This window comes from Desmodus rotundus, chromosome 3 (assembly GCF_022682495.2).
Source record: "Desmodus rotundus isolate HL8 chromosome 3, HLdesRot8A.1, whole genome shotgun sequence".
NCBI classification, from domain to species: Eukaryota; Metazoa; Chordata; class Mammalia; order Chiroptera; family Phyllostomidae; genus Desmodus; species Desmodus rotundus.
In genome coordinates this window covers 4,920,900-4,943,391 of record NC_071389.1, presented here as the reverse complement: position 1 = coordinate 4,943,391, position 22,492 = coordinate 4,920,900, and the positions used below count along the sequence as shown (strand labels likewise).

At 54.2% G+C, this 22,492-nt stretch overlaps 1 protein-coding gene and 1 long non-coding RNA gene across 7 annotated transcripts in view; one reads left to right on the top strand and one right to left on the bottom strand.

Annotated features, from left to right (window-relative positions):
• H6PD (hexose-6-phosphate dehydrogenase/glucose 1-dehydrogenase) overlaps window positions 1-13,037 on the bottom strand; it is a 24,895-nt gene extending 11,858 nt beyond the window's left edge. The window contains exons 1-4 of one of the 3 annotated variants that reach the window (XM_045190495.3): window positions 12,900-13,037; window positions 12,114-12,160; window positions 3,785-4,430; window positions 2,600-2,717 (exon numbers count right to left, since the gene is read on the bottom strand). In XM_045190495.3, coding sequence (XP_045046430.2) covers window positions 2,600-2,717; window positions 3,785-4,430; window positions 12,114-12,154 — 805 coding nt within the window. In that variant the 5' untranslated portion in view covers window positions 12,155-12,160; window positions 12,900-13,037. Of the gene's footprint in view, window positions 1-2,599; window positions 2,718-3,784; window positions 4,431-8,365; window positions 8,592-12,113; window positions 12,161-12,899 lie in introns of those variants that run through there. The other 2 variants (XM_024554199.4, XM_045190496.3) reach the window with 2 other exon arrangements.
• LOC123479104 (uncharacterized) lies at window positions 12,891-22,492 on the top strand. Of its 4 annotated transcripts, none has more exons than XR_008426319.1 (4): window positions 12,891-13,030; window positions 15,311-15,507; window positions 17,828-18,238; window positions 18,608-22,492. It is a non-coding gene; the product is annotated as an uncharacterized lncRNA (long non-coding RNA). The 4 variants fall into 4 exon arrangements; XR_008426320.1 differs by having other exon boundaries at window positions 17,828-19,057; window positions 20,845-22,492; XR_008426318.1 differs by having other exon boundaries at window positions 17,828-22,492.

Genomic DNA, 22,492 nt, shown 5'->3' with positions numbered 1-22,492 from the left:
ACCGTCCAGGCTCCAAAGCAGGACCCAGAGGGGACAGCAAGGATCAATGCTCAGGGCACCAGAGGTTCACCAGGCCACCTCCTCGGGATGTGAAGAATGCCTGTCCTTCTGGGTCCCGGCAGGGGAGTGGAGGTGGAGGAAGAGAAGGAGAGGGAGACAGGGAGACAGACAGACAGACAGAGAACTCAGTCTGTTGCCAAAGGACCGGTGTCCCAGGCCCCACTGAGCACTGTAGCAGGAAGTCACCCCCCGTTACACACTGTTCTGGGCCTGAATATGCAACTGGAAGGCAAACAGGCCAGCAACTGTTCCCGGGAGACCCAACCCCGGGAACGCCTGCAGTCCTCCTGGCCACCGCTGGCAAGAACCAGCCCCCTCGATGGCACCCTCACTGGCTCCAAGTCCCTGGGGGCTGGTGGGTCCCCCATGCCTGCCCTGCTCCAGGTCTCCTGGAGTGAAACAGCCCTGTGCCCTTGAGTTTGGCGGCTCTGAGACGCTCCACACAGACCGCACCCCTGCAGGCAGCCGGGCCTGAGCTCCTGCCACAGCCTCGAAGGTCTCCACAGCACCCACCCCCTGCGGTGTTGCCGTTCAAACAGATTCTCCCTGCCCCAGGCTGGCTTTGACAGCCAGATCTGCCCAGGCCCCTGCCTGTCTTCCTGTCTTGCCTTCTGTTTTCCTTTCTCCAAAATCCGAAAAGTACTTTTGCTATACTTTCCCTAGCCCCTGGCTCCACAGGGATCCTGCAAAGAGACCCACAAATGACAGCGGATCCAAGAAGAAATAAGAGGTAATGGTACCCACTGGTATCTCAAGATATCATGTATCTTTCCCAACCCATGGTGAGCATGGGAAGGAGCTGGCAGAAATGAGGGGTGGGTGGAGTCCTGGCGGCCTAGCCCTGCCAGTAAGGCCAAATTCAAGTCCAGGCAGAGCCAGGTGCTGGCTCCCACTGCAGGTGTGGCAGGGCTCCTCCCATTCCACCTCACGCTCTCAGCGCTGGGTCTGCAGCTCATCTCTGCAGATAAAGCAAGGTCAAGGTCCAGCACTCACTCCTGCCAGGACATCAGACACACACAGGCACAAGGAGGGAACCAACGGCCTAAGCCCTTGCTGAGGACAGCATGGGAAGTCTGGAAGGGCTGGGGGCATCCTGAGACCCCCAAATGCTCACTGCAGTGGGGACCTCTTTTCTGATAAGGGTTCTAGACTGGAGACTCCCAGCTCCGCTGAAGGGCAGCAGTGCCCTTCGGGCCAGCTCCCCCAGTCCCACTTGACTGCCCCAGCCCACCCTGCCCCTTTCCCTGCCCCCCCCCCAGAGTTTGTCCCCATACATTCTCCCCACAGTGAGGAGAATCGGTGAGGTATCAGGGCACAGAAGTGGGGTCTCCCTGCTCTCTGTATCTCCAGAGAGCATCTAGCTCTAAATATACATCCAAAGAGGAAGGGAGAGAAAGATGGAGAGAAATCAAGAGAAATAAATAAATAAAATTAAATTATTTAATTTAAAAAATTAAAAAGAGGAAAAGGCACAGAGAAAGAGGCAGACCTCCTAGCCCCCCACCTAGGCCCGAGGTGTCTGGGGCCCCACCCCACCCAGACAAACACTGCGGGGTGCAGACGGGCCGGGACCCTCCTCCCCAGGCTGCAGAAGCAGTCTGCAGTGAGCCGCACGTTGGGCGCAGAGCCTGGCCCTGGAGCCAGACCGCCTGCCCAGGACCTGGCCCCACCACTTCCTACCGAGTGACCTTGGGCACATCACCAAACCTCATCTGCTGGTGGAGGCTAATAATAGTACCCACCTCATCTGGCTACTGGGGGGATTAGGACACAATAAGAATTAGTTTTTATTATTGCTTTGAATATAGACAGTCCATGCTCAAAACGTTTGAAGAAATCCCAGAATGCCAGAGCTCACAGGGGCCTGAGCAGCTGTCATCTACACAACTTCACCAGCTCATCTCACGAATGACGAGGTGACGTGCTGAGGCCACCCGGGCGAAGGCAGAGCCGGGCCTGACACTCGGGTCTTCCGAGGCCCAGGTCAGCACTCGGTATGCGCACTCCCGGGTGCGGGCCAGGTGCCTGAGCGGGGATGGCCTGGGCCCTGCCTCCTGCCGGGACAGACGCCCTGGATGGGGACAGCAAGGAGAAGACTGGGAGGGGCAGTGAAGGGAGGCACGTGGTGTTCTAAGTGTCACGGGAGAGTGGACCCTGTCAAGACGCTCAGCAGAGGCTCCTCAGGAAAATGACAGCTGCGCTGAGGGTTAAGAATGGGAGGGACCAGAAGGTGAGGGGATGTACTTGTCACCTGGGTGAGTACAAAAGTCACAGGAAGCTTCCTGCCAGCTGAGGGCCTCCACTGCAGAAAACTCAGGTAAGCTGCCAGCATTTACTGTTGGCCTGCGGCGTGGGAGCCAAGTGAGCTTAACCAGACCCCCTACTCCCCGAGGGCATCAATGACCCCTCTGGTCTGCCTGCAGGCTCCCCGGGGCTCAGCGCGGTCCACACACCGGCAAACAGTGGCAGAGGCACGGGGCCGGCCCAGCGCATCACCTGACACAGGGCAGAAGGAGGGCAAGGAGGCCCACCCACGCACCTTCAGCATCCACCGTCTCTTTCAGGATGACCTCTACCCGCTCCACGTGGTGCCGGTTCCAGAGGCCGTCCAGGGCCTCGCGGTTCTGGTCTCGGAAAGGCAGGATCTGAGCCACGGCCTGGCAGGGAAGGAGACCGGTTGTGCTGCACGTTCCTCCCGGGACGAAGTCGGGGTCCTGACTCCCAGGAAGGGCCCCAAGCCCTCTCGTCCCCGCTCCGAGAAGACGCTCGGAGCAATGGTCCCTGGACTTCAGGGCTTCCCGGCCCAGCAAGGGCTCAAACACTTTTAAGGGACCTCCACAGGGTGACCAGATGTCTATTTTGCCAGGAAAGAAAATATTTAAGGTTATCTAGCAACTATTACCATCAACCTTTAATAACAGAAAGATATTATAACACCAAAAATGGAGTGATAAAAGCTTCAAATTGAAAACATTCAGTATACAATTTTTTTCATTTTCCCGTAAACAAGTGAAAATCCCACTGGGACAGGCACTGGTCTGCAGACCACTCTGGGCAAACTGCAGCCCCAGAGAGGGCCGGAGGTGGGGCCACCCCCGGGGGCCCTGGGCTCCCAGCCTGCTCAGCACGGGACAGCACAGCCGCACGCTCTCTGCTGGCATTTCTGGGGACAGATGTCCTAAAGGGGCTCCAAGAGCATGTCCAGAGTGACCTGGACAGCTGACATGTATCATGCAGGTCAGCCCCATGCTCTGCCACAGGGGCCTGACCGAGAAGCCTGGACCTTGGGTCCCTATTCAGTTTTAAGATCTCGTTACCAGCCTTCTGGCTCAAAACAGAACTCGAGAAGAAAACAATATTGAAAAACAGGCAGATAGGTATGGAATAGGTGGTTCGTTGTAATTCCCACAGTATCCCCAGCTGGAAGCCAGGTCCAGCTCCCAGGGGCTGGGGGCCACCTCCGGAGGGGACGCAGGCACCGCTCAGAGAGCAGAGCCCAGCCCCTGCTGGGCAGCAGTGAGCGGGACATGTGCACAAGGGCGGCACAGACCTGTTCACCGTTTGTCCTTAGTCCTCTGACCTCCTGCCCACCTTCACAATGCCCATGGAGCTCAGATTTCACATGCCTTTGGGCCTCATTCCACGACTAGTGTGTGGCCCTGCCCATGGGGTCCACCTGTGCCAAGCTTGCTCCAACCCCGGCAGGCTCCAAACTGAAGCTCACCTGCTTGCCCAGGTAATGGTCCACCCGGTACATCTCCTCCTCTTGGAAGAAGCCCCCGAGCTCTGTGGCCAGCTGCTGGGCTGAGACATAATCATGGCCAAAGGGTTTCTCCAGGACGACCCGCAGCCAGGTGCCGGGGCCTGGCCGGCAGCTGCTGTTGATGCTTCGGGCAATGTCTGCGTAGGCGAAGGGGGGCACCGAGAAGTAGAAAATCCGGCCAGCCTCCCGGAGGCCCTCCCGCTGGACCAGCGCTTCAATGTCCTTGTTCAGGGCCAGATAGTCCTCAGCTGCCTTCAGCTGGCGGTACTGGCTCAGCCGCTGGAACTGGTCCTTGAGTTCAGCACAGCGATCAGGTGCCACATCCTTGGGGCAGGAGAGGGACTCCAGGATCTTGGCCAGGACCTCTTGGCCCTGCTCGGGGGTCGTCAGAGCAGCCCCATGGAAGCTAAAACGGTGGCCCTTCCCCGCCTCATCCAGGTACAGCTGGAACAGTCCCTGCCACAAGTATTTTTTGGCCAAGTCCCCAGTTGCTCCCAGCAGGATTATGGAGACATGTCCCTGGAGCTCCTGGGCCTGCAGGCAGCCCAGCAGGGCCACCCACATTGCCACTGTGAGCATCTTCCGAAAGCCTGGGTGCCCGGAGTGCCTGGGAAAGACACACAAGGAACAAGGAAGGGTCAGACACGGCCCGGTGGCTGCGATGTGGGGTAAACACACTTCTAGGCTATCAAGCACTTCCTGCCTGGCAAGAAACAGCCACGTGTTTCTCAGGAAAACATTAAGAGTCTCACAGCCTCCCCCTCCCTCCTCGGCAGCTTGCTTCTGTGCCAGGAAGCCAGTGGGTGGTGACCCGGCTCTATAAACAGGGACTATGCCCCGGAAGGTGGCAGGCCACTGCTAGAGGTGGGACATTTTTCCACAGGAGCATGGGAAGGCGGCACAAGCCATGGGGGAGGCTCATGGGGCTGCCATGGGATTGGAGCTATGCACCCCGTGATGAAGGCCAGTCTCTCCCCCTGAGCACAGGCTGCCTGGACCAGCAGGGCAGCTCAGGGATGTGGCAGGCCCTTAGAGGACACTGGTCACCTCCTCTCACACGTCCATGGGGCTCTAAGGCAACATGTTTGCTGACCGTTGCTGCAGTGCGGGAATTAGAAACATCGGCCCTGGAACCGAATGACCGAGTCTGAATCCCAGCTCAAGCCCTTCCCTTGGACAGTTACACGGCCCTCTGGACCTCAGTTTCCTCGACTGACATGGGAGCAACAGAGGTACCAACATCATAAGGCCGTTATAAGGTTACAAGGAGTTAATTTTTATACTGTGCTTAGGCCAATGCCTACCACCTCTTCAGTCCTATGTAAGCAGCAGGTATTATTATGGGATAGCAATAAGAGCAGCAAACTTGGTGCCTGTGTGCCTCAGATCTCACCAAATGCGGGCCAGGCCTCTGAGAAGACCCAGGGGAGTGTTCTACCTGCCCTTTAGCAGGTAGAACAGCTGAGGCTCAGGCAGGTGAAGGTCCCCAGGTGAGCAGATGGGGGAGCCAGACAGGCACCAGCCTCCCCGACTCCTGAGCTGACCACACAGCAACTGTGTGCTGTGGCCTCCCCAAGGTGGGCCTGACACCTTGGCTGGTTTTCAGCCTAATTTGAAGCAGCTGATGTGGATGAAAAGCGAGAGGCACCGGAGGATTCACTTTCTCCGGCCTTCCACTCTGACCGAGGTTGTAAGGCTTAATGTGCTCAGTTTTACTCCACTGCTCTCCTTTCTCCAACTTCCCACCGAGGCCAGGGCTCCAAGGGAAAGGTAGAGGACGCGAGGAAGAAAGTAATGATGGTCAGCAACTGCGTCTCAGGAATGGGTGGGGGAATGGGGCCCAGCCTGGGGCATGCTGAGGGGGAGGGACTAAGATTACTGATTAGCACCTAGTTATTCACCTGGCAGGCATTCTACCAGATAAAGGATGAATAATACCCTCAACAATGGGGCCATCATCTGGTTATACAGATAGTGAAATCCAGGTTTAAAGAAATCACAGAAACTGCTGTGGCTCAGTGGACTAAGCAGATCTGTGAACCCAAGGGTTACAGGTTCAACTCCCAGTCAGGGCACAAGCCTGGGTTGTAGGCCAGGTCCCAGTAGGGGCTGTGTGAGAGGCAACCATACATGGATGTTTCTCTCCCTCTTTCTCCCTCCCTTCCCCTCTCTTTATAAATAAATAAATAAAATCTTTTATAAGAAAGAAATCACAGGGACTGACAAGGGCCCTGTAGGCCTGCATCAAGGCCCCAGCTTGGCCTCCTGACTTTGACCCCTCCCTCACTTTTCCCTTTGCTTCGTCCTCATCTCCCTCGAGACCCGTCCCCGACACGGCACCAGTTAGCAGCCAAACCAAGAACAGGATCCAACAACGGCGTTGGCGCCAGGACCTACAGGACACCAGACATTCTCCTGGTGGAGCTTTTAACTGGAGGACCAAGGGACCCCTTGCTCCTCCTCTACTCTTCCTTTATCTGCCCTCACCCCCACATCCAGAGCGACCACAGGACCCCTCTACTCTCTTCTCCTGCTTCCCAAGTCCTGTCGCTGGCCCTTCAAGCACTTCTTTCTTAACTGGCAACCACCCCGGTCTGGAGGGAAGGAAAAGCTGCAAGGTCAGTGCGGGAGACAGGCAGCGAGAACTTCCAGACCCAGAGAAGAGCCTGGGGAGGGAGCAGCCGCCAGCTGGCAGGCTGCATCTCAGAGCTCCTGGCCGGAGAGTGGCAGGCAGGGTTCTGGACGTGCCTGGTACAAGCAGCAGAAGGAGCTCAAGAGCCTCAGGGTGCCTGGATGGGCAGGTGAGGGAGCCCCAAGGGCCGGAACCTCCAGCCCCACACCAGAAGACTGCAGAAAGCCCTGTTTAATGTCCTTCTGACTCAGAGGTCTTCCTGCAGTCTCCCAGGTTAACCCCCCTTATCTCCTGGGAATGTCCCCAGAACTCCTTCAAACAAGTACATCAGAGCTGTCAGTTATTGCAACAAGGTTGCGTACTCTGTGGTTGCTCAACTCCAGGGAACTTGTCTTTCCTGAACCCGTGTGGGTGGTGTGCCGTGTGTTTGGTTTATTACCAGTTTTTTAACCTTAACAGTGCTTCTCAAACTTTAATGTGCATCTGAATCTCTTGAGGATCTTTTTGAAATACAGATTCTGATGCAGAGAGTTCAGGGAGGGGCCTGAGAGGCCGACAGCTGGTCCAAAGAGCGCACTTTGAACAGCGAGACTCAGGAATACTGAACACAGAGTCTAGAGTGACGGTTCTCATTGGAATCAAACTGCGCCTGCCTCCCGCCCCCTTCACCAAGGCAAAGCAGGCCCTGTCCCGTCCAAACAGGGGATCTTTCGAACCTGCCTCCAGTGGTTTGGAGTGGCCCATCCCCCTGCAAACTGGTCGCTAACTACGGAGAGCTCAATGGTAATTCCTAATGTTTAGTAGGCAGCGTGTGCAGAAGACTTAAATACGCTGTCTCCCTCTTTCCTCAGACCCACCTTGGGAAGGAGGTTCTGCGGTGACGCTCATTGTACAGAGGAGAAAACCGCAGGTGAAGTCAACTGTTGAGTCACAAAGCCCGAGTGTCCGTGTACACAGACTGTGGCATTTGGATCACAGGACCTGGGCTCAAAGCCACTTCTGAGCTCGATGACCTAATTCAGTCACCTAGGCAGTTTGGGTCCACGTTTCCTCATCTAAAAACAGGGACACCAGGTGGCTCCAGCACATCCCCTGCGAGGCTCTACTTTGGAAGGTTTTTCCGAAGCCCTTCCTCCCAGCTCCTGGCCTGTTCTGAGAAGAACGGGGCTGTGAGAGGGATCTTCTAAAATCACAAACTTGCAGTTGGCCAAAAGCAGGGCAGAGGCACTCTCACCACTGATCCTGCTTCGAACCTCTTCTCTTTTCCATAAATAGGCAGGAGGCCCGTAGTGAAAAGTCTCAGAAGCTACAGGACTGAGCAGGCAGCGAGCCGGGCTGTGAGTCGGAATACAAGGTGGTTCTCGCTGGTCCTGCTGCTGAACCACCATGTCTCCTGGAGCGCGGTGTCTTTTACCCGGACTGCGCCTGCGCGGCCTCATCTGCCACCCCGGAGGGACTGAGCTGCAGATCCGCTGCCAAAATTTCCTGCCCTTAAGCCCTATGTTTCCCAAGGAAAGGTGATAATTGTTATCGGAGAGACACCCGCCACCTTTCTGGAAGGGCAGTTAAGTGCTTATAGCCCCAGGCCAAGGTAGCAGGCCAGGGAGATGCAGGGCTGGAATATGAGGCAATGAGCCGATAACTGAGCCCTTCAGAAGTTAAGACAAAGCTCTTTGAAGCTGTAACTTTGGTTTTCATTCACTTACAACAGCGATGATTCAAGACACTTCCAGAAACACGCTACACTGCCAGGCGTGGGCCACAGGGCATCCTCGGGGGTGCAGCAGTCAGTCCCTGACGGGGCTCCTCTTGGCTTCAGGACCGACAGGGCACATGTCCATGGTCCAGGCACCCCCCACTGCCCCTACCTGCAGATGGAGGGCTTCCTACTCAGCATCCTGGGGACTCACCTTTGAAGCTCAGCTCTGCTAACATCCACACAGCTGTGGGCACTGGCCAGCCAGAGGATTTAGGTCAGAATCGGGGTTCCGTCTTTGTCTCTGCCCAAGCAAAAGGGGCAGCTGTGGGGGGCACCTGCAGAGCCATGCCTGCCCAGGCCCAGCGAGGTTCCAGCCTGTGCTGGAGCCAGCAGTTTCTGGCGTGCCCCAGGGGGAAATGGCTCTGGGCCTCTGTTTCCAGCAGCCGAGGGGCGGGAGAGGGGCTGGGAGATAAAGGTCAGTGGCTGTGGCCACCTCGCTCCCTTGGCTTCTGCTTTCTGTTTGCCAGACGGGAAGGAGGGAGGTTTCTTCAAACCACAGCCCAGGAGTTTGGAATTTTAAAAAGAATGTGTAGGAGTAAAACAAAGGAAACTGAAGATCCTTTTCAACTGAAGTACCAGGGACTTTATCACTGACTCAAGTGTTTCTCCTGCTCTCTTTCCTGTCTGTTGGGGCCCATCTGTGCCACCCCCCACCCCCACCCCGCACATGCAAGTCGGACCCTCATCAACGACCGCCCAGGGCTGGACTGGGTGCAAGGGCTCTGGTGAGATCGACTCCAGCACCTTTCTTCCTAATGTGAGAGAGTCCTTACTCCCATCACCTCTCTAGGTTCTAATCTTGGGTCCCAAAGACTCCGATGGTGTGCTGGAGCCGCCTTGTACCTGCCCACAAGATTCAATTGCTAAATTTTCAGGAATTTTTCCAGCCAGTTGTTAAGCAGAGCCATTATTAACCACCGAATTATACACATTTATAACTAAACCCATTATATTTACAGCACAGATCATAAATACTCAAAACTCCTAATTATTTTGGAGTTTCCTAATAATTTTGCTACATTTTTACTACGATCCAGGCTCTTGACATTATTTTCAACTATTGTGTCTGTAAGAAGATATTCTGTAACATGTGCTTGAAATTGGCCAGCTAGTAGTGTTTACACAGCAGCTATTGGCAAATGCTACAATCCAGCGCCCCCCCACCTCCTACCCCCTGCGGAGTTGGTTGTTACACATTTACCAGCACAACTGGCCTATCTGCCAAGCCTGTGCTTCCCGTCTGGACTTTCTCCCCCTAAACTCCACACTCACACCACCAGCTGCTACTGTGACACCATTAGTCGCATGTCTACAGCTTTCCACGTTTAAAATCAAACTGACTTATCTCCCCACCTGCTCCAAGCGCAGATTTCCCCATTCTCAGTAAAAGGCGGATCCCTCCTCCCCAGCACTCGGGCCAGAAACCTTGGGGTCACCAGTCTGCCACAAACCCTACAGTTTCTATCTTCGAAATTTACGTAGAAAACACCCTCTTCTCTCCACGTTCCACTGCCCCACTCAGGTCCAGGCCACCACCGTCACCTCTGCCTGGATTACTGTAGAAACCACCCATCAGCCTCCCGTTTCTCTCCCTCCCTGAACCCAGCAGTCTGTGGGCCAGATCACGCCATTCTTCTGTTCAGTGGCCTGCAGGGTCTACACGGGCTGGCCTCCCACCTATTACCTCTTTCTTTCCCTGCTTCTCTGCCCCTCTCTAGGCTCCAGCCACCCATCCTCCTGCCTCAGGGCCTTTGTACTTGCCGTTCTCTCTGCCTGACCTACTTTTCCCCCGCAGATGTCCACATGGGCTACCCCCTCACTGACTTCAAGTCCGGGAGGAAATGTCACCTTCTCAGGGAGGCTTTCCCGGCCGACTATGTAATATTGTAAACCTCCCACCCCCATGCCATCCCCTGCTTTACTTGTCTCCGTAGTATCCATCGCTTTCTAATACACTGGGTGAGATAAGGATGTTTATTTTGTTTATTGTCTGTCATCCCTCCTCTCGAGGATGTAAGTGCCAATGAGGACAGAAGTTTCTGTGTTTTGCTCACTGCGTGTCTCCAGTACCCAAAACAGGGGCCTGGCATGCAGGGGGCGCACTGTAAACATCTGCTGGATGAACAAACAAACCCAGTCTGCGCAAGACCTCTGTCACCTGTGTCTGGGCCCTCTGCACGTGAACAGCGGCACTACGGAACCAACCTCCAATGGAGACTAACATTTGACACAGTACCTATTAGCCGGGGCTTGCTACCTGTAACAATACTATTAATAACAAAAGAGATACTTACAGAGTGTTAAATTGTACATGAAATGCCAGTCTAAGAGCTCGACGTGCATCATGTGACAACCTGTGAGGTAGGTATTATTATTATCCCTATTTTTAGAAGGAGTAGAGGGGAAACTAAGGTGCAGAAGGTAAAATAACTCACTGAAGTTAGCTAGGCGATAGGACAAGAACAGACAGGCAGACTGGCTCCAGCGCCCCTCTTCCTGTCCACCACCCCTCTTCCTGTCCACCACCCCTCTTCCTGTCCACCACCCCTCTTCCTGTCCACACCTGACTACACCTTCATATGGCAACATGTATAACATTATATCAGTGCAGCCACCCCTTCTGTTCCTCTGACAAATGGGAACATCAGTGGTTTAAACAAATAAACAAATAGACTCCTTGTCTTGCATAAGCTCCCGGAGCTGGGAGGCAGCTCTGCACCCTGAGGTCAAGGTGCCCTGAACACTAACTGCTGTAAATGGCTAACAGTGACTCACTCTCCTTCTCCCTTTTGACGTCATAAAAACATTGTGTTCAAGCCTGAGTTGCTTTGTTAAAACCTGGAAGGGCCACTCAGTTTCTGGAGAACAGGTGAAGTAGGAGAACTGAGCTGTGTGACCTTTCACAAGTTATTTAACCTCTCTGTACCTCGGCCACAGAGTGGGAAAACAAGTCGATAAAAACAAAATGAGACACTCCATATAAAGAACTTGGCACGATGCTTGGCATAGAGCAAGCACCCAAGAAATGTTAGCTCCAATTATTATGAAACCAATAGCATCGTGAGCGAAGGGACGTTTTTTGCTAGCTTCTTGGAACAGCTGCAAGGCCAATTAACCACCTCGCAACAGAACAAGTGCCAAGAACAGCCAGCTCGTGGACTGCTTCCTGACCTTCCCACCACACGGATGAAAAATGAAAGGGATATGATGCCGAGGTGGTTAAGTCCCCACCCAGCCTTCGAGGGGTTGATAATCTGGCCCAAAGAACACAGCAGGAGGGTAAACCTCTCACTCTCTAGCCCGAGGCTCTCGCTTCACTGCTGAGGGCCTTTTCTCCAGCTGTAAGATGGGGATCATCACCTCATGTTAACCCTTGGCTGAAAAAAAAAAAAAAAAAAAACAACCCAGATCACGGCTGCGAAAATACTCTGGGAGGCAACAATGGTAAGAGCTCTCCCAGACAAAAAGCCACCGGGCTCCCAACGCTGGACAGCGGAAAAAGCAAAACCAGACTTCCTGCTCTGCCCTGGTGAGGGCCTGACAGACTCCAGGGGAAGCCTGCCAACCTGCGATGACATTTGTCTTGTTCAAATGCCATCAATAAAGTGAGAAGTGGCCGGGCCACAGATGACCAAAGTGCCTCTTGGTTTCCCTTTTCTTGCCCACAGATTTAACTATTTCCCTTTTAACTGGCCCAAACCCATCTGACTATAAGAGTAACTCAGTAAACTCCTGACGTGGGATACAACTGACTTGAATGTTTGCCTAGGGTGGTTATTTGTTGACAAGTCATGTACCGCAAAGAAATAGTTGCACAAAAAGCTCTCTAAAAATGAGCTCTGTTCATGCCAAACAGAGCGGTTTTTTTTTTTTTAATCTCAGGTGCTCCTAAAACTTACCAAAAGAAAAGTCTTAAAAGCCCAGAAATTCTATCAGCCATCCATCGCTGCAAAGAATGCAGAAAACAATTTAAAATGTGCCCACTCTACACCAGTTTTCCCTCATCTGCTACGTTTGGTGAGCCACTGGCCTAGCAGGAGTGGGATGGGAGAGGCACGGGGTTGTGGGGGGCAAGGAATTCAGGCTTATGATTTTTCCAGTTCTCCTTTCTGGCAAAAGTTTCAAATTTGAGTGAGCTGATTTTCAGAGCTCTGGGCGGGTTTGCTTCTGGAAAACCATTCGCTGGGTGAATTGGAAACGCGGACTGAAACCTGAGGGTTAATGCCAAAGATTAAGCAAATCCCATGAAAAAGCAATGAGTTCCTACTCTCGTTGAACTGAATTCCAGAAAGCCTAGGAAGGGACCCCACTGGTCCCTCTGGACTAGCCTCTCAGGGGCCTGCCTGCCTGCCGCCGAACCACCAACAAACAGAACCTGCGCCCAGGGATCTGACCGAGGTGGACGTGAACAATTAATTTATTTTGCAGAAAGAGGGTGGGAGGAGATTTCGGGCACGCTCTGGCCCAGCCTGGTTCCCAGCGGCTGCAGGCTGGCGGGTGGTGGCGAAGGTGACTCTTCCCAACAACATGCCCAAGGGTTTAACAGCCGCGCGTGGCCGGCCTCCCGGGCCCGCGGCCCGACCCACCGACCTCTGGTTCGGCCCCGCGCGCGCGCAGCCGCCCTCCGGCCAGAAGGAACGCCTGTGGCCCAAGGAGCCGGAGAGAAAGCGGGAGAGGCAGCTTACTTCGTCTTAGCCATCAGAGCCGGCCGCTGCTCCGGGGACCGTCGGGGCGGCGCGTGGAGCGGGGCGCTGCTGCCCGGGCTCAGGCCGGGGCCCCGCGCATCGTCTTCCGCGGGCCTGAGCTGACCCGACAGGTGCGCGTCACGCGGCCCCGCGCCTGATGCGCGCTCGGGTTTCACCAGCGGAACCGGGGACGGCGAGCGGGGTGGGGGCGGGGTAGGGGACGCGAGGCCAAGTTCAGCCCGGCCGCCCTCTCCCTGCCCGGAAGCGCGGCGCCCGGGGCCTCAGACCAAGGCGGCTTCCGCGCGCGCGTGCAGGGGGTCCCCGCGTCCGGGGCGCGCGCGCGGGGAGGCCCCAGGCGAGGTGCGCGCGCGCGCGCAGCGGGACGGCGCCGGGAGCTCAAGGCGGAGGCGGAGACCGAGACGAGGCCACGCCCCCTGGCTCCGGGCCGTCCCGGGAGGAGCAGGCGGGGCCTCGGGAACGATTTCCTGGTTCCTTTAGATCCGCGGGATTCTGGAGCGAAGTGGGCGGGCGAGTGGCCGGTGCCCCCTCCCGACCGCAGCCGGTCTTTCTCGCCCCCACGGCTCTGCTGTGCATCGTAGGGGCTTCCTTGTGAGACACACGAGTGGCCGGGGAAGTGGTTGTGTCGGGGAGGAGGTCAGGGAGCCTGGTTGCCGGCTCCCCCCCAGAATCTGGCACGAGCTGAGGGAACAGGTTACCTGCCCTCCCCAGGCCTGCTCTCCCCCATCGGGGTGGGTGGTCTGGTGGAGCAGCTTAGTGCCTCCAGTTTTCAATACCCAGAGTAACGATTAGGGGTCAGAGAGCACGCTACTGCCGCGACGTCACCAGGCAGCTCTCAGTCCCTGCTTTTCCCCGGTGACCTGAGGCTCGGTTCCTTCATCCGGACCAGAGGGCGATGCGAGGGTGCCTGCCCCCTGGGCTGTCAGGCCTGTGAAAAGTGCTCGGTAAATGGTAACCTGCACTCGTGTGGCTTTATTAGCAGCACAGCCAAGGGGAAGAAGGCCCTCTCTGTAGGGTGACAGTGGGGTGTATAAGTGCACTCAGTGGGTGGTGTGCCGGTCCTCCACCCCACCCCTCACCATTCTCATGCAGTACCTGCTTCCCCGGCCTCGGCTCCCCCCCCCCCCACCTCCGCAGCAGCCCTGTGCCCACTTTTCTCCCAGCCCTACTGCGCTGGGAGTGCACCCAGTGGGGCCCCGGCAGTTACTGAGGCAGCTGCTCCTTCGTGTTTCTCAGCAGACCCTCAGTGACCCTGGGTTAATTAAGGCAGGGGCAGCGCTACACTGGCCAGCCAGACCACCTGAGACCACCTCCTGGACATAGATCCCCCATTCCCACTCTGTCCCTTCTCCAGACCCACCCTCTCCCCACCACAGACACGGGGGAATGTATGCCCATCTCTGCTGAAGAACACCGGGCCCCCAAGACAAGGATTCTGACCAGAGCGCAGAAACTTGTAGCAGCTTTTTATTTTGGGAATGTTCCTTAGAGGTAGAGGGGCGGGAACCAGCAGCGGGAACTTGGCAGTGGCCAGCAGGACAAAGCGGGGGCAACAGGCTTGATTACCACACAGGATGTTGGGCAAGAGGGTTCTGGGAAGTCTGGGGAACCAAGGGGGGCTGGGCGCCCCTGTCACCAAGGCCAGGGCCGTCTGGGAGCCTGCAGTGGGCTGTGCAACTCAGGGAGGCTTTCAGCCATCCTGAGTGGGACCTGTTCAGAGGATGGAGGAACCCGCTACCCACTGGCTGCCTCCCCACCGGGAAGTGGGCAGGAGTGCCTGAGGGGGGCCCGCCAAACCCGCCCAGGCGATTCCAGGACTCGGTCCAGAGTCCTTCCCGTGCTCTGTAACCCTGGGTGCATGATGCACCCACACCACTATGTAAACCAGGCCAAGGGAGGCACAGAAGGGAGAAGGCAGGTGCCCGGAGACCGAAGCAAGCAGAGGGACCCTTTCCCAGATCCCTGCACAGCCGTCACGAGGGTGACTCTCGGGCACCTTGAAGGTGACTTTAAGAATATCCCCAAGCCAGTCCGTTGTAACCAGCTTATTAAGAAAACACGTGTGTTCATGTACATGTTGGAGGGCTGGGGTCGGAGGAGGGGTGGAAATGAGCCTAGGGGGTCACACCCGTTCCGTTCCACTCCTGTGTCACCGAGGTGTCTCTGTTTCTCTGGTCTCCTCCCTCCCTTAAGTGTGGGTCTCAGTCTCCTCCCTACATGGCGCCTTCTCCCCTGGCCTGGACCATCGCTTCGCTTTCTCTGCATCCTGCAGACAGTCGGGCTGCATTCTGGTGTGAGAGTGTTGCCCCCTAGACCAAAAGTCTTGAATCCTCATCCATCTGGGCCTGGGCGGGATGGCTTCAGCCCCGTAGCCGACCCGAAGCTTTTCTCAGTCTGAACCAACAGCAGACACTCCAGGCCACGTCACCAGGGACCAGGTGTACCCCAAACGCTCTGAAGAAAGCCAGAGAAAGGAGTGAGCTCCCGCAGGGGCCTGTGACCTCAGCTGGGCCTGTCCAGGAGTGCCCTGGAACCACCTGGGAGCAGACTTGGTGTGCCTTCCCAAATCTCGGGGTAGGCAGTGGTCCGGGTAAGTGCCTGCTTCACAGCCATGGAAAGCGAGCCCCGGAGTGATGAATGACTCACAAGAGATGTCTATGGAGCGTCTATTTTCAGGCAGCATTCTCTAAGTCAGCTCTGCTTGGTCATGCTTTGCTCTTCCCAGGGGGTGGGGAGGGGAGAACAGGTATCGTGGGTTTCCAGCCACACGTGGATCTTTCCCTCCCCAGGCATGAGAAAGCTCAGCACTCTTTTCTGTTTTTAAAGATTGGCTTCATATAGTCCCCATGAAGTAGCTACATACTGGCTTTCTCTTGCTGCCATAACAACTGGCCACCATTTAGTGATTTATTTTTTATATATTTATTTGTTTTTTAAAAGGTTTTATTTACTTATTTTTAGAGAGGGGAAGGGAGAGAGAAGGCGAGGGAGAGAAACATCAGTGTGTATTTGTCTCTCATGCTGGGGCCCTGGCCTGCAACCCAGGCACGTGCCTTGACTGGGAATCCAACCAGCAACCCTTTCATTCACAGGCCAGCGCTCAATCCACTGAGCCACACCAGCCAGGGCACCATTTAGTGATTTAAACAACACAAATATATTATCTCACAGTCACGTAGGTCAGAAGTCCCACAAGGGTCTCAGGCTCAAACCAAGGGATCGCAGGCCTGTGTTCCTTTCTAGGAGAGCCCTTCTCCTGCTCAGTTGGGTGTTGGCAGAATTCAGTTCCTCGTGGTTTGGGAGTGAGATCCCTGTTTCCTTGCTGGCTGTCAGCAGAGGGCCATTCCCAGCTTCCAGAAGTTACCACATTCCCTGGCTTGTGGCCCTCCAGCCTCCATCTTCAAAGCCAACAAGAGAAGGTCAAGTGCTTTGAAGCTCTCCTTCTTTGTCAGGTTCATGTCTCAGGCCCAACTGGGAAAGGGCCTCTGCTAAGGACTCCCGTGATCCAGGATAATTCCCCCAAGTCAGGGTCTCCGCCTTTAGTCCCATCTGCCAAGTCCCGTCTGCCAGGTGAGGTGCCAGACAGGTCCCGGCCATTGAAGACTGGCCAGCCTTACGGAGTGGTTTCTGCCCACCACAGATTGTACGCGTGCAGATTGTCAAGCCCTCTGGGTGGTCCGGGACCTTTATCACGTAATTTTTTGTATAACAGCTTTACTGAGATATAATTCACAGATGACACCATTCACCCATTTAAAGTGTACAAGTCATTGGTTTCTGGTACAGTCACAGAGTTGTGTGGGACGTCACCACGACCAAGTCAGTACGTTTTTATCACCCCAACGATACGGCCTTCCACACCAGCAGTCACCCCATCTCCCCCAAGGCTCTCTGTGGATTTGCCTATTCTGGGTTTTTCATGTAAATGGAATCATACAATATGTGGCCATTTGTCTACACATATGTTCTATAAACACATCTATGTATGTATCTACGTAATGTCTTCAAGGGTCACCCGTGTGGGAGCATGTACCATGCATCACTCCTTGTTGCTAAATCACATTTGGTCGTATGGACCCACGATGTTCCATTTATCCACTCATTAGTTCACGACTCGCCACTTTCCAGCCGTCCTGGATAATGCCGCTATGAACAGGTGCGGACGTGTGTTTTCATTCTGGGGACCGGAACGGCTGGGTTGCTCTGTGATTGTGATTGCTCTGTGTTTAATTTTTTGAGAAATCACCAGACTTTTCCACAGTGGCCACGCCGTTCCACGCCCCCACCGACGACCCACAAGGGGCTCTGTTTCCCCAGACTTTCCCACAGTGGCCACGCCGTTCCACGCCCCCACCGACGACCCACGAGGGGCTCTGTTTCTCCGCACTCTCGCCTACACTTGTTATGATCTGACTTTTTGATTTGAACCATCCTCATGGGGGGGAAGGGGCATCTAACTGTGGTTTTGATTTGCATTTTCCTGATGCCTTGTGTTGTTGAGCATCTTTTCATGTGCTCATCGGCCATTGTGTATATTCTTTGGGGAAATCGAGTCAGATTCTTTGTCCATTTTTCAGTTGGGTTGTCTTTTCATTACTGAGTTGTTAGAATCCCTATGTATTCTGCATGCAAGTCCCTTCGTAGACCTGTGACTTGCAAAGATTTTCTCCCGCTCTGTGGGTTGTCTTTTTACCGTCCTGATGATGTCCTTCGAGACATAAGAGTTTTAATTCTGTTGATGTGCAACTTGTCTATTTTTTCTTTTGTTGCTTGTGCTTTTGGTGTGGTATCTAAGGAGGCTTTGCCAAATCAATGTCATGAAAATTTATGCTTGCATTTTCTTCAGAGTTCAATAGTTTTAGCTCTTATATTTATACTTAATTTTAAAATATTTATTTATTTATTTTTAGAGAGAAAGAGGAAAATAAACATCAATGTGAGAAAGAAATATCAATCAGTTGCCTCTTGTATGTGCCCTGACCAGAGATCGAACCGACAACCTTTCACTTTGCGGGATGACGCCCCAGCAACTGAGCCCCACCAGTCAGAGCTAGACTTCCACTTTATTTTTAGTCAATTTTTGTGTACAAAGCGAGAGGTGGTGGTTTCAACTTCACTCTGTTGCATGTGGACATTCGGTGGTCCCAGGGTGCTTCACTGAACTGCCACGTAATGAGCCCCCAAAGCATCTGCTTGGACAGCAATGCGACGCGGACGTGCCCACAGTCCCTACCTGGCGCAGTGAGACAGACCCTGGCTGACCGATGTCTGGCATATAACACACCCTCAAAAAAATGCTTGTCAAGTGGATGTGATACCAGGTGGGGAGCCAGAGCCACCAAGTTCAGGTGCTGGAGTCCCCTTTGCTCTGCATGTGGTCGGGACTCTGGGAATGTTTTCTCCCGGTGGTCATGTGACCACAGTCTGAGGAGGTGCATGGTGCCCTTGGGGGAAGGGGGAAATCTAGCAACTGCTACTACTGCCTGCGCCAGATCTCAGGAGGAAAATCCCAAATATTCTTCCAAGGCTGCCTGGGGGCAAGGGGGCGGGGGGAAGTGTAGGATAAAGGGGTCAAGGGAGAAAAAGAGAGAAGATTGGGGAGCAGCTGGCCTGGATGTGAACCAGGACAGGGGACCCTGAGTAACACAACAAGCAGCACCTGGACTCAAGGTCAACGTTTCTTGCTTTAGGCTTTAAGAGGCAAAAGCAGGGAGAAGCTCTTGGCTGGCAGATGAAATGTGAAGATAAAACTGCTGGCAGCCTCCCCAGACATCTCTGCACCAGCAAAAGCCGCATCGCATCCTTCGGGCCAAGGGGAGATGCAGCCTGGGGACAGCCCAGCTTGTGGAGCAGGCGACGGATGAGCCTGGGGTCTGGGGAAGGACAGGGCACCCTTGCAGGGGAAATGTGATGGTCAGCAGGACCTCACGAGACAGTGGCTGCTTCCCGTTGGCTTGTCCAGGAAGCAGGCCCCGTCTGCCCTTCCCAGCCCCGGCACTGCAGTGGTCTGGTCTGGGGCCAGGAGTTTGGGAGCCTTTGGTGAGCCGGCCACTCCCAGGTGGCTGCAGGGCCACAGCAGGGGACGGCCCTGCACTCAGCAGCCCCTGCCACTCCTCCCCTCTGCAATCCTGGACATAGAGGTAAGGTCCCTTTCGTTCGTTCCTCCAGTACTGCATGCCAGGCTGTGTAGACCTGGGGGACACAGCTGTGAACTAGGCCCCTGTGCTCAAGGAGCTTATGTTCGACTCCAGGTCGGGGTGGGGAGACGGACAAACAAGGAAAGACTGTGACAGAGTGACAAGTGTGATGAAGAAAATAAAACAGGAGAATGAAATGGGATATGAAAATGACTGTCCAGTTAAGGAAGCCCTTTCCAAGAGGTGACATTTGACTGAGACTAGAGGGCGAGAGGCCGGTCCTGCAAAGCTGGGGGAAGAGTGTTGTGGGACGAGAGAATAGCACGTGCAAAGGCCCTGAGGCAGGAAAGAGCTTGGCACCTCTGAAGAACTGAAAGGAAGCAGGTGTGGCTGGAATATTGAGCAAGAGGTAGGAGCTGGACACACAGGCCTCAGAGGCCCTGTGAGGAATGTGGGTTTTATTCTGTTGTGTAGTGGAAGGCTCTGGGGGAGAGTAAATAATCAGTTTTCATTTTGGAAAGGCCACGGGCCACGGGCCACGGGCTTCGAGTCTTGAGGACAAGCACACTGAGTGGGTCGGGGTTATCGGAGGGTCCAGGCCAGCAAGAGGCACAACTCCAGGGTGTTTGAAAGTGTGTCACTATTCAGGCATGGGAAGGCCAACGGATCAGGAGTTGGCTGCCATGGGAAAGACAGTTCGTGACAGTCCCCAAGAGGAAGGGGCAGGCCACGCCATCCACACAGCCACGTGGGGAAGCGCCAGTATTGGTCAGAAGGCAGAGGGAGCTGGGGAACATGGGCAAGACCCTTTTTTTGTGGTTTCCAGGGGAAGGAAAGGGAATACAGGGCGAGCAGGCTCAGGACTGGCGGGTTTGAATAGTTTCCGTGGTTCTGGAGTACAGGGGCTGCCCTGGGTTGTCTGCTGCCTATGCTGGGTGATCAGGGGCTTGTGACCTGAGTGTGAGACCCCTCCGAGAGGAGGAGGCTGGAGGGGTGGGCCCTGGATGGGTGGGTTTGTATGTGAAATGCGCACTCCGGGGTGAATCATTTACCATCTCTAGGAATTGGCCCTCCCTGAGAGGGGCACTTCCCCCACCCCCAGGCAGGCTCCAGATGTCAGAGCCTCAGAAGCACGTGGTTAATTCACAGGAGGCACCTGCGTTCTGTGCAGAGGCTGGGGGAGGAAATTGACAGCGTTTGCTGATGCGCTAGATGAGGAGGGAGGGGAAGAATCAAGGATGCTGCCTGGGCTTTTGGCTTCAGCAAGTGGGTCCCCTCGCTCTCGAAGCGAGTCTTCGGGGGCCAGGAAACATAGCTCCTCACAGGGAGCTTAGGCTCCCATGGGGGAGCCCAGCTTCAAGTGGGGGAAGCAAAGTTGCTCGGTGAAGCTCCTTGAAGTGTGAGTGCACCTTGCCTTAAACAACAGAAATGTTGCTAAAAAGCAATAGATAGGACCAAACTTTGTAATAACAATTTAGAAGTCACATGTCTCCCTGGCCCGGTGGCTCAGTTGGTTGGAGCATGGTCCCATGCACCAAATGGCTGCAGGTTCGATTCCCAGTTAGGGCACATACCTAGGTTGCAGGTTCGATCCCTGTGGGGGCACATACAGGACACAACCGATCGATGTTTCTCTTACATCAATGTTTCTCTCTCTCTCTTGTTCCCTTCCTCTCTCTCTAAAATTAATAAACATATCCTTGGGTATGGATCAAAAAAAAAAAGAAAGAAATCATATACTTACATTCATTTGAGCAACCGTGATTTCTGATTCGCTTTCGCTTGTCCAGGGCTCAGGACCCCCTGTGATGAGGGTCTCTGCCGCTATGGTCCAGGAATTTAATGCTTCAATCAACCCATCTCATCTGTGTGCGGAAATTTCTTCATAGGCATTTACGATGAAGCCTTTCTAAAAATGCTTGTTTGCTCATGTTAATAATTGTCTTTTAATGCTTTTGTAAGATCTAATTTCATTAAATTCAATTGTATATAACAGTAAAAAACTTTTCTATTGTTATTTTAAAACCACGATTGAGAAAACAGAACACCTATGACATAAAATAAGTGCTTGGTAAAAAAAAAAATTCCCGTGACTTGATTTGGCGGCATTGCCTCCACGAAAGGCGGACTGTCACCTCTGTCACAAAAACGACACAGGAGCCCTCTCCCTGGAACCCAGCCGTGGCTGAGCTGCCGACGCTGAAACCCCTCGAGTTAACGTTCTCCAGTTCTTGCTGACTTAGATGCCACTCAGCATGTGCTGTGAGGACGGAAGTATTGATTGCTGGTGAGAAATTTGATTGTGTGGTTTGGGGCAGGTGACAAGGGGCTGTGCGGCTTTCCCTGACCCACCTCCCTTGAACGCTGGGTCTCTGTGGTCACATCGACTGGAGTTCCTGTGTTTGAGATGGTCATATGGCGCCTGCACACTTTCACGGTCCTTGTTTTCGGCTGATTTATGCGTCTTGTCAACTGGACCGCAGACCCTTGGAGGGTGAGCGGTCTGGTGGCTACTGTATCTTGTGAACGTGAACGCCCCGCCCCCACACCCAGCACGAGGCTCTCCGTGATCCACGCTTGCTGGATCTGGGCAAATTAGTTGCTATAGCGTAGCCGGCAGCTGGCAGATCTTTGTCAACTATTTTTTTCTTACATGTGCAGAAAGTCACATCTGGTTGTGCATCAAAGGACACTGTCAAGAGCGTGAAAAGCAACCCACAGCATAGGAGGAAATATCTGAAAATCATATGTTTGATAAGGGTTTAATATCTAAAATATCTTCCAACTAAAATCTAATATCCTATAACTTGACAGCAAGAAAACCAAATTAAAAATGGGCGAGGACTTGAACAGATGCTTTTTCCAAAGAAGTTACACAATGGCCAATAAACCCATGAAGTGATGCTCAACATCACTAGTCGTTAGGGAAAAGCAAATCAAAACCACAGTGAGACACCACTTCACACCCACAAGGCTGGCGGGAATCACACCAACGAAAGGAAAAGCGGTGTGGGGAAGTGGAGAGATCGGATCCCTCCTGCCTTGCGTTGGGAATGTGGAATTTCACCAGCAGCTGCTGTGAAAAACAGCTCAGAGGTTCCTCAAAAACTTGAGCATAGAATTCTGATTGGGTCCAGCAACTCCACTTCTAGGATACGCGAGGAGCGGAAGCTGGGACTGAGACACGTGCTCACCAGCGTAGTAGCAGCGCTACTCTCCGTCGCCAAAGGATGGAGACAGCTGGAGTGTCAGTCAACACATGAACAGATGGACAACGGGAGGGGTTTGCACGCAATGAAATGTTGTTCCGCCACCCGAAGGTATGAAGTTTGGATCCTCAGTCCAACGTGGATGGACCATGAAAACGTCATGCTGAGGGAAGGAAGCCAGACACAAATGGACACATGTCATACGATCCCTTGATATGTGCCACCTAAG